Source organism: Scomber scombrus, chromosome 23, assembly GCF_963691925.1.
Source record: "Scomber scombrus chromosome 23, fScoSco1.1, whole genome shotgun sequence".
NCBI lineage: Eukaryota > Metazoa > Chordata > Actinopteri > Scombriformes > Scombridae > Scomber > Scomber scombrus.
In genome coordinates, this window is record NC_084992.1 from 8532280 (window position 1) to 8544533 (window position 12254).

At 36.0% G+C, this 12254-nt stretch overlaps 1 protein-coding gene across 1 annotated transcript; it reads right to left on the minus strand.

Moving 5' to 3' along the window:
- Positions 1 to 1116: 1116 nt before the first annotated feature.
- Positions 1117 to 10335, minus strand: LOC134005502 (uncharacterized). Its single transcript, XM_062444428.1, has 4 exons — positions 10329 to 10335; positions 7616 to 8499; positions 2746 to 3603; positions 1117 to 1452 (listed from the first exon to the last, which is right to left on the minus strand). The coding sequence occupies exons 1-4, from the start codon at positions 10333 to 10335 to the stop codon at positions 1117 to 1119; spliced, it is 2085 nt and encodes a 694-aa protein (XP_062300412.1).
- Positions 10336 to 12254: the final 1919 nt, after the last annotated feature.

Below are 12254 nucleotides of genomic sequence, written 5' to 3' on the forward strand. Positions count from 1 at the left end.
TGATTTATTTTTGTCTACGACACATTCTTTCTACTACTGCCACCACTGCTTCTGCTATTCCTGTTGCTCCTACTACTGATGTTCCTTTCTCAGTGAAGAACCTAAACAGACCATCTTATCCAGCACTAAGCACTTTCTACTTCTCCCTTTTTTAAATTATTTTCTTTTCCTTCTTCTGTATTTGTTGTTAATACCTCTTTTGTTTCTGTTGTTGTGTCTCCCTCGTGTTGTTCTCTTTCTGCTCTTCTCCTAGCAAGAATAACAACACCACCAACAAAAATGATAGTAATACTCCAAACACTAGGAGGACGGTTCCAGCCATTCTGAATTGAACACAAAGTGACAATACTAGCAGGGAGAAGAAGGCCACCACCAGCAAAATGTTTGTGAAATGTTGCAGTGTAGTTTTCACTTGATTAACTTTTTCTGTTGCCCATTTTCTACATACAAAATCTACTACTTTCTTTACTTGAACTGCTGCTGCTCCTGCTATTCCTGCTTTATCGATGACTCTTTCAGCTGCTGCTCTAATACCAGTGAATAACCCATCTTTTCCTAGCAAGAATAACAAGACTAACAATAAAAATGATAGTAATACTCCGAACACTAGGAGGACGGTTCCAGCCATTCTGAATTGAACACAAAATGACAACAGTAGCAGTGAGAAGAAGGCAGCCACCAGCAAAATGACTTTAATATAGTGTGGCAGGCTCTTTAAAAAATCTTCTATTTTTTTAAAAAAAGCTTTTATTTTTTGTACTAGCCATACAATTACTCCTACTGCTCCTCCTAGTCCCAGTGCTGCTGCTATTACTGTAAATGTTGTTATTATTCCACCTGCTCCTGCTGCTGCTCCTGCACCTGCTGCTCCTCCTGCACCTGCTGCTCCTCCTGCTCCTGTCGCTCCCCCTGTACCTGCTGCTCCTCCTGCACTGGTTGCTCCACCTGTTCCTGCTGCTCCTCCTGCACTGGTTGCTCCACCTGCTCCTGCTGCTCCTCCTGCACTGGTTGCTCCACCTGCTCCTGCTGCTCCCCCTGCACCTGCTGCTCCTCCTGCCGCTCCTCCCACACCTAGAGCACCTGCTACTGATGATAGGGCTCCTGCTATTGCTGTAACTAGACCTGTGAGGAACCCAAAAAAACCACCTGATCCACTACTTGCTGCTTCTTTTTTTGTTTTTGTTGCTTCTTCTCTGTTTGCATCTTTTTTAGCCTGCTCATTTTTTCTTTTTCTATTTTCTTCCTCTTCTTGTTCTGTTTCATCTGCTCCATCCTCTGCTTCTGTTGTTGCCTCCTTTTCTTCTCCTTCTGTTTCAGTTGATGCTCCTTCTTCGTCTTCTGCCTCTGTTGTTGACTCTTCCTCAGTTTTTTCTTCCTCTTCTTGTTCTGTTTCATCTGCTCCATCCTCTGCTTCTGTTGGTACTGCTTCTTCTTCTGCTTCTCCTTCTGCCTCTGTTAAACTAGCGATTGAGACCATAAACACATTTTGAAAATGTTTACTGAGGTTATAAATCAAGTGAGAGGTTGGTGAATTCTCCATTGACTTGTATTGAGACGGAAGTCCTTTTGACATCAAAACGGTCGCCCCCTGGTGGCCTTTTGATAGAATGCAGTTTTAAATTTCTTCCGCGTTGGCATCATTTCAGAGGACCGGAACTCCCCGCTTGGTTGACACCTGATGTGATGCTTTAGTTAGATATTTATGACACACTGACTCTGCTGCAGACAGATTGTGACTGGGATACTATTATGCAAAATCGTGCCCAACATATATATAAAAACTATTGGAAACAAGTAAATGCAGCTACAATATAAATTATTTGTAATTGTTACAGCATTTACTGCCCCTCGAATCTCCATATTTCCCTGCATTGTTTGTGATTAAATACTCAGTGTTGTGAGTGCATTTACCTTTTGTAAAGTGGAAAATGCATTGGCACTGTGTTAGGAGCATCCAAAATATTACACATTACTAAGTTAGTTGGTTTTGCTTATTTGTAATACTTGGCAAAAGGAAGGGATGGCAACTGCACCTTTTTGGTGTGATATGTTTTATTTGTTTCTATTGGCAACCTGGATTACATTAGGAATAAACTATATCAGGCAATTTACTGACAATCAATGTAGAAAGAGTATCTTCAGTTGTAACCTTTAACCTTTTATGTGGTTGTATAAGAAAAAAACAACTGAACAGACAGATGACCAATCAGCTGTTTTAATGTTGCATAATACATTTATAATTGAGCAACAAACACTTCATGTACACAAAACAAATAACACACACAGTGTTAGCAAGTACCAATGTGCTTGTGTCTAATATCCAGTGTTTTTGTCTTTTCAGTTCAGTTACTATTTGTTTAAAGACAACATTTCTTGGATTAGTTATTGCTTTACAATAAATGGAACATTATAGAGGACAAGACAGGTTGTACAGTAATATATGCATAAGTAAAGGTTTCCAGAGAAACAGGTTGAAGTGGAACCTGACGTGATGTTTAACTGGATACATCAAAACTTTAATTACCAATAGATTAACTTCTTATTTTCTGTTTAATTCTGCTTCAGTGTTCATTCAAATGACTTCCAAGGATTTTAAGCTCATTTGTACAAATTGTAAAGTTTGTTTAAGACAGCCTCAAATATCTTCTGTATTGTCTTCAGTGGTGTGATTACAACTTCGACTACCCTTTCTATTGGACTGGCTGGCTGAAACACGCTTTTTGTATCAGCTACTTGTTCTGTTACCACTGTTGCTAGTGGTGTTGCTAATACTTCATCTTTCTTAAATTTTGACTTGATCAACACAGCTGAGACAACTGCAATTAATCCAGCAATGAACGCAAAACCCACAAAACGTCTAATACGTCTATGTGGTGCATTGTTCAGATGCTTCTTTAAGACTCTGCTTTTAGCCTGCTGTCTGATCTCTTCCTGTGAGATGTTTCCTGGTGACAGTCTGATGCGCTCTTCCTCTTTCTGTATTTCTCTCTCCACTGTTTGTAGCATTTCATTGGTGTAGTAGCCTCCTTTGTTTTTCATCACCATCTTGTCTATAGTGTTGAGTAGCTCTGCCACCTGGAACTGGTTTCTCCTGTATTCATCCTGCTGGTTGTTCTTCCAGTATTTATTATCAACGACGTGGCACCGGCCGCTGCAATTCTTCACCAGATCGCTCATATGCTCACTTTCACTGACAAACTCCTCAATCTTCATTCCTTCTGGGAGCTGGTCACCCTGAGTTAAGACTACTGCAGCATATTTGAAGATATCTTCAGAGAAATATTCACTCATTTTTGTGATGACAGCTTTCTCGTGCTTAGTGAATTTCTCCACTTTAAGCACAATGAGGAAAGCATGAGGCCCAGGAGCACACTCAGTGATACACCTCATCATCTCAGGCTTCATGTCCTCTTCAGACAGACCTGGGTCAAAGATACCAGGAGTGTCTATCAAAGTGATGCTTCTTCCATTGACTGATTTGGTTACTGCTTCAGAAAAATGTGTTTTCAATTCATTAACATGGTTAATTTTGAATTTGGCCTCTTTGAATATGGTGTTAGCCAGGCTGCTCTTCCCAGATCCAGTTTTCCCCAGTAGGTTTTTCTTAAAACACATTTTTCTCGTCCAATACATTTCCTATAGGTTTATATTTTACATTAGAACAATGTTTTGTAGCCTATGTAGTTAATTCAGAAATCTCCATTCATGTGTATTCAAGCAGTATTAATTTTCATTTTCAATCAATTTGTTTACTGCGTCTTTCTTTTTCTTCAGATATGGTACTCAAAGTTTACAAGGTAAAGCAGTAAGTTGAGTATGGCACTGCCTCTGTAATAAATTGAGTTGAATTGTTGCTTCTGATCCAGTATCACTTAAGTCTTTAACAAAGAGAGAATATGTGCAAACCTATTCAGTGTGTGGTCAAAATGGGCAATAGTGTAGTGAAGTGATTGTTTGTTCAAAAACCAAAAGTAGTTTAAAAAACACATCACACTATTAATTACCTATAACATTGATGAGGCAGCATGTTGCATGTCAAAGCTCAGTTGACATTGACAACTTTATTACCATGTAAAATAAATTGAATAGGCCTTTAATTTAATTAATTAATTATCAAGGTAACACAAATTGGATCTGTTGTTCTTCTATGTGAGACACTCAGCTGATTGAATGAATGCAAATTATGAAATAAAAAAATAAGATGAAGAACAGTTTCACCTGTTGTACATGGATCCTTTTTGATGATGGACCAACAGATTTAATCAGCTGGTGTTCAAACAGAACAACCTTCTTTTGTCCAGGGAACAAAAACTTGATATACATTGATACTTGATATGCACTGATACTTGGTATATACTGAAGTATATATATATACTTCATATTGTTTGACTTAAAATTCTGTTTTCAGTTTGTTGAAAATGTCTCTCAGAGAGTGTTGTTGTTGATGGTTTGAAATCCCTCCAATAGTTGATAGCGGTGTTCCTCCTGCCTCCAGATTTAAAAAGCTTGTTTTAAACTCTAAAAAGACTAAATCTAAGCATTTCTCAAAGGTGCAAAGTGTTAATGTTCCCAAACCTATTCATGCTCTGAACTAATACAGCACAGGATTATGAACACAGAAGATTTTGGTTACACAGAAGTCATGGTGATCAAAAATTATAAATTTAAACTGAATACTTAAATGTTTAACTAGTTCAGGGTGTACCCCGCCTATTGCGCAATGTCAGCTGGGATTGGCTCCAGACCGTCCAGAGGATAAACTGTGTGGAAGATGAATGAATGAATGAATAATAGTTTAAATATGTTTCAGGTGATTTAATGTAAAACAAGACATTCTAAAGGTGAGTTAAGACTCCCTATGAAATGAGTTTTGGCCTTGAACTTTTTGTATGATTTTGACATCTGGTGTGTTTGTACAGTCTGTGTTTATTCCCCTCAACAGATATACCAAATGTCCTAGACATATTGTGGGTATTCTTTGTGTGGAGACTGATGGAAATCAGCTATTAACTGAGACATTACATATTAAGTTATATTAAACTGCGATGAGGTAATTAGCCCAATCTTTTAAAATACCACTGTACCACACCATTTGAACCAGTTTCTGATATGCAGTAAGCTATGCTTTTTAATGAGAAAAATTATTACATATGACTTTTCATTAATAGCAGTAAAATAAATCACATAATTTTCCTTTGCTTGAAATTTTTGCAAATTCCCACAACGTTACTAGAAAAAGAACACATAAAACATGGCAAAGTGTATCTCCATTTTTAAGACAAGCCACTGCAAAATGAATGAGAAAAAACCTGCAAGCACACTATGTAATACATGTTGCTATCTCAGCCCTCAGCTTTATCTTAGACTTATCTTAGAAACCAGGAGTATCGTTCTTCCACTGACAGATTCGTTTTTTCCTGTACATTCACTTATTCCAGGGTTTGGAGAATCACTTGTCTTGAAGACATTCTCAGAGTCACTTGTCTCACCCTCTCCAAATGTGGTGTTGCATGCACTGCTTTTCCTAGTTCCACTTTTTCCCAGCAGGACAATTCCTGTTCTGTTTGAGTCTAGTAAAGAATAATCAATCAGGATAAATTGGGGGACAGTCTTCATTCAACAGAAGGGTTAACATGATTAAAACAGTTTTTGAACAATATTTAACTCATATTCTTGAGATGGCAAGGATTAGGTTTAGATACATTCAACCAATTAAACCATGCAGGGTTTACCTTTTATTCCATGACTGAACAAAAAGATTTTAAAGAGAACCAAAATTGTAATTAAATTATAATTAAATGAAAACAAAGCACCACGATGTGTGTGGTGCAGCTGCATGCACGGTGACCTGATGGGAGGAGATGTGAAAATATGCAGCACAGAGTGAGTTGTTGGTGTATTTGTGGAGAATGGGTCTCAGAACAACGTCTGCTTCTGGAGGAAAGACGCTCCACTGCCACTTAATGATTTTATCAACAAGAAAAGCATCTGAACATCTGTGGTTAAAACATTAAAGCTTGAATCTTGTGTTGTTATTCATTTGTAAGTATCAAAAAGCTAAATTAAGCTGTGGTCTGTGTCACTGTTGCTTGCTCAACATCAGTTCTAATTATGTTATTTGGTTCATGGTTTAATGAGAAAGAGACATATGAAGGAATTGTTAATAATGATCACTTTTTTAAAATAAATGTATTTATTAGTTTTTTTGTTTGCAAATTACAGCAAATCAAACAGCAAGTCACTATTATATGCAACAAAGCAAACTTTTTCTCCCTGTTCTCCCTCCAATCCCGTCTTCCCCTCACCAAATAAGTATAAGAAAGATGGGTTAAAACAATAAAAAATAAAATAAAAATAGAGCAAAAGAAATTTTAAAAAAAATAAAATAAATTAATTAAATTAAATAAAACAATAAAAAATAATGCGATAACAATAGAACCCTGGATATGGTATACAATATATACATGCCCGCATGGACACAAATACACATATATAAACACACATATTATGCACACACTCACTTTAATTAAATAAACAAATACTGAAAACAGTTATAACACTGATGCCTTTCAAGGCCGTTTCTCAGGACATTATATCACCCCACATGGACATTCTACTCCCTCAGAGCCTCCTCCTGCTGCTGAAGTAAGTTACCAACATTAGCATCATGTCTTAAAAAACATATAAAAGGTCTCCAGATGTCATCAAAAACGTGTTGCTTCCGTTTAATAATGTATGTTATCTTTTCCATTTTCATGTTTGATGCCATCTCTTTAATCCACCTTCCAATTCTTGGTCCATCAACATTTTTCCAATTAAGGGAAATGATACGTTTAGCTTGTAATATACACATATCTACAAATCTAGATTCTTTACTTTGTAATTGAATAATGATCACTTTTATTGTTAAATTGTTTTATTGTATCTATATTAGCATTTCATTTAAAAAAAACAGCAACAAAATAAAAGTTATAAGATGGTGATTAAAATGTTTGTCTCAAGAACTCTATAACTATTTCAGAAATAGAAAAGCTGAGGGATATTTTTATCATGTGACATCTAGATTCAAAGAGCAACACTTTGAAATAATAACTCAAAGTAATTGACAGATATTATAACTCCTATATATAATGTTTTTAAAAGTCAAATGTTTGCTCTGTTTTTGTAAGAATAGCTGGAAAAGAAGATACACTACAGTAGGATATTATTCACATGGAGTGGGACATGGCACAGAAACTCATTCCTGCATTTGTTTCTCTACTTCATCTCATTTTTTATCCAAGTTGGACACATACTGTATGTAACAAAATCCCATTTAGTAGACGTTAGATTTTTAGGAGCAAATATACTGTAGTCCCACATACAATGGGAATGGGCAAATGAGAGGGAAAGTGTATGAATAAAAGCATAAACAACAGTATAGTCACAAGAACACTACAACAATCTGTTTATTTCACTAGTCTGTCAGAAGTGGCTCTTTCTCCTCATTTTGCTCTTTCTTTTTGCTACTTTGTATTTTTTTTAATTTGCCAAAACCAGCCTTTGCTGTGTTATTTTTTACTTCCCCTTCAGAATCTTCTTGATCAGCTTCACGATATCCTATATGACTTCCTACCACTGCTCCTGCTGCAACAGCAGCTCCTGCAGCTATATCTAATCCAGCTATGGCTGCAGCTACTCTTGCTGCTCCCACTGCAAGCTCCTCTACTCCAACTGCTACCGGTTTTGGCATAGTCATAAAGACTGTGATAACAGCAATGATCATTGCTGACTCACCAAGAAAAGCTCTAAACAATACTTCTGCGGGAATACGAACAGACTTGAGAATTTTTTTGAATTTTCTCTTTCCCTTCTGTTTCGTCATTCTCTCCATTTTCTGTAGCATTTTATTTGTGTAATAGCTGCTGTTGTTTTCCATCACCATCTTGTCTATTGTCTTGAGTAGCTGCTTCACCTGGAACTGGTTGCTCCTGTATTCATCCTGCTGGTTGTTCTTCCAGTATTTATTATCAATGACATGACATCGGTTGCCGCACTTCTGCACCAGATCACTCAGACCCTGATTATCACTGATGATGTCCTCAATTTCCTTTCTTTCTTCAAGCTGGTCACCATGAGTGAAGACAATTGTAACATATTTGAAAACTTCTTCAGAGAAATATTTACCTATTATCTCAATGACAGCTTTCTCCTGCACAGTGAATCTCTCCAATTTAAGCACAATAAGAAAAGCATGAGGCCCAGGAAGAGATTTCCTGATACACCTCATTATCCCAGGCTTCAGCTCCTCTTCAGGTCTGTCTGTGTCAAAGAAACCAGGAGTGTCGATCAATTTGATTATTCTTCCATTGACAGGTCTGGTTTTTGTTTGACATCGTTTTGTTGCAGAGTTGGGAGAATTGTTGTTTTTGAACACTTTCTTTCCAAATATTGTGTTTGCTAGGCTACTTTTCCCAGCTCCTGTTTTTCCAAGAAGGACAATCCTCCATTTATTTGTCTCTACAGAGGAGAAGAGAATAATGTTTCATAATCAGTCATGTACATTTTGTGTCTTGTTTGCCCCCTCACAGTGATATATGGGTTCAGGGAGAGTTTTGCCCATTGTGGTATTGCAAACCAGTCTCACATCAAACATCAAAATGTATAAGAGCTACATTGATCTAAAGCACAGAACGTATTAGTTTCAAAATAATTTGCGATAAAATTGTGATATGCCTACATTTGTTTTTACCTGTTCTTTTCTATTGGCATGCGTCCACGTCACGACTGTCAAGTTTGTGTTTGAGAAAATAAACAAAATGGCTGCCATTCCTTTTATTCTCAGTGGAAAATGTGATATTTTAAGATATTTTCAATATTAAAATGTGTTTTGATAACATTTCTTACAAGAAAGTTGCATTTTATTTGCATAATCGTTGTCCAGTGAATATATATGATTGATTTGTTAGTTATTACAAAGGTTGTTTCAGGTCACACTAGAAAATTGTAGGAATGCAACGTTTTCTATCATTGGTTGTTTCTTGGACAATGCTGTCGCTGAAATCATGTGTTTGCATGTTGTTTGAATAAATGTCTTTGTTGTGTAGTTATCTAAAACTAAATGTGTTATGTTATATTGGAGGAGCCACGGCTCAGAAGTATTTCCTCACTGACACTTTTCTTTTAATGATATCTTTAACATATTGCAACAGGAAAACATGAAAGTATCCATGATGACATAGGTCAATGTTAAGGCCATCGGTTTTAATTATTTTTCAATCGATTTTTAGGAATAAAGTTTTTTGTCAGTTTTTGATAGTGGTAGACTAGGGAGATGCACAAAGAGGCTCAGCTCCTAATGAGAATTTGACATAAAATGTGCTGCAAGCACAAAAAAAACAAACAATAATAATTTATTTATTTTTAGGGGTGCTGAGAACAAATTTAGGGTCTAAAATCGCCTCTAAGGCACAAGTGTATTTAACTACTATTTTGGATTGTCTGCTTTTTGAGGAATTCATTCCATTTCAAATTGCTGCTGTCTGCCACTACATCAGATCTCTGTTAAGAAAAGGCATTTTATAGCCCATTATTGTAAAATGTGAAGTTGCTCCTTTAATTTTATATTCCCAAGAATATGTGTCTGAGGATATTAATTATATAAAATAATAAAACATAGAGTACTATTTGTTAATACATATTGAGTGATATCATCCAATGAAGCACTCCACCGTAATGCAAAACGGACTATCTTCATCTCCAAAGTAACAATCAATGAAGTGGTAAATGGTAAATGGACTGTACTTATATAGCGCCTTTCTAGTCTTTTCGACCACTCAAAGCGCTTTACACTACAACTCATTCACCGCATTCCACACACATTCATACACTGATGGCAGGCAGCTACCACGCAGGGTGCCAACCTGCACATCAGGAGGAATCTAACCATTCACTCGCATTCATACACCGTTGGCACAGCAACGGGAGCAATTAATTAAGTTAATTGGTAACACTTTGCTGGTTTAAAATGGTTAACATTACACTCTGAACACTGCTTTTCACTTAGCCAAGGCCATTTAGTGCTCAGAGATTCAATAATACAATTAGAGATCATTTAAAATTTTACATTTTGGCTCCATACAAATGTGCCATACAAAGCCTGGCATTAATTAAATTCAATTAAATTCAATTAAATTAAAAACTCAGTATTTGGGATCATTTAAAATTTTACATTTCATAGTAAATTTCTTTTAGCTATACAAATGATTTTTTTTCCTTTCGACAGATTAATATGATACGAAGAGGAACACAGACCTACACAAATTAACTGAAATAAATCATTAACTCACCTCCCATGATGTTATAAAAAGAAATTGGAGTAGAAATTTCCTTAAATTCAGTCTGGTCTCTTTCTTTGCTTTAATTCTAGTGTGGCTCTGTGTCAAACACACTATGATGAACAACCAGCAACTGCTGAGAAAAAAGTTAATATGAATGGATATTTCCAGTTTCAGTGAGGGCTGCACCCTCCTTTACAGGTGTGGACTTTAAACTATCTTTGAAGGTAAACTCTAAACACTGGCTTTCTTTTTCTTTTTCTTTTTTATTGTGAATAACTAGCATACAAAACAAGTGAAGAAAAGTGCAAACCAATTATTAAAAACGAAAAGACAGCTATTTCCAAGTGGCACAACGCATTTGACAAAAACGGGGGACAAGAAGCATAAACAGCAAAAACACCACAAAAATTAATAAATAAATAAATAATAATAATAATAATGAACACTGCTTTTCATTCAGCCAAGTTAATTCTAGACAGTGGTTCCCTTTTTAAAATGTACATACATATATAAAAACGAACTTGTCATTATTTTTGGCTTTCCCTCTCTGTAGCTGTGATGTAGATGTTCAGACCTTAAAATACATGGATTCATGGTATTTGTCAGAGTTTAGGACATTAGGCTACTGCCCTTACGGATATTTTTCAGTGTCTTTGCTGCTTTATTTTTTCACACACTAGTAAACTTTAGTTTGCCATTGAAGGCCAGCACTCACCAGTAAATTAGTCAAGTCAGACATATTCTAATACATACATACTAACCATAAATGTTAATGTGACTTATAAAAAGGGAATATAAAGGGCAACAAGACTGCTGAATTTAAGTTTAATCAGAAGCCATTAGTTACACCACCAAGCTCATAAAGAGCAATCATTTAATACATAGCTTATTGCTGTCACTACAATCAGTACAGACATTATCAGACTGTATAACATTAATCAAACTAATAACTAACATCAGTCATCATTGTCAGACAACCTCATCTTCCTTATTTTTCTGTAGCGGTGACAAAACGTTTAAAATATACAGTTTGAAATATACTGAAGCTCCCTGCGCTCTCTGTGGAAATATGACGCCAAACTCCCTTTAAGAAATACGATAGAATAATTCCTTACTTGTCCGCAAAAATCTCCTATATCCTAACTTTAGAAACACATGAATAAAAGGCGTCATATGTCGACAGTTCCTTATCAATTCAGCATTAGTATAATCCATAAAAATAAACTGTATTTCCGTAAAAACTTCACATTTTAGATTTTGTCACCTCAACTCGCTCGAGCATTTGTTTCGCTGCGCTATTTTAGTCGGAGGAGACAGTGAAAATCATTTCAAAGGTCGTTCGGTTTCTAACTATTATTTTCTATTATTATTATTGCTGGCATTAGTTAACCAATAATGAACACAGCAGTCGTCAAATAGCCTATGACCAAATGTTTTGATTTACTACAAGTGCTTTATTAACCTTCTGTGGCAGACTAGTGTTTATCAGTGCTTGTTATGTGTAAAAATGGGACGTCAAAGGTACTGAAAATAGTCTGAGCTACAGTGTCATAAATTCTGAAAAATATAAATCCATGTATCCAGGTCTGAACATGGGCAACAGAGGGAGAAAGCCAAAAAATAATGACAAGCTTGCTTTTAGGCTATATTATGTACATTTTAAAGGGTAACCTTTATCTCAAATTATATTCTTGAATCTCTTAGAATAAAATAACGTTGGCTGAGTGAAAAGCAGTGTTCAGAGTTTACCATCAAAAGTCCACACCTCTAAAGGAGGGTGCAGCCCTCACTGAAACTGGAAATATCCATTCATATTAACTTTTTCTCAGCAGTTGCTGGTTGTTCATCATAGTGTGTTTGACACAGAGCCACACTAGAATTAAAGCAAAGAAAGAGACCAGACTGAATTTAAGGACATTTTTACTCCAATTTCTT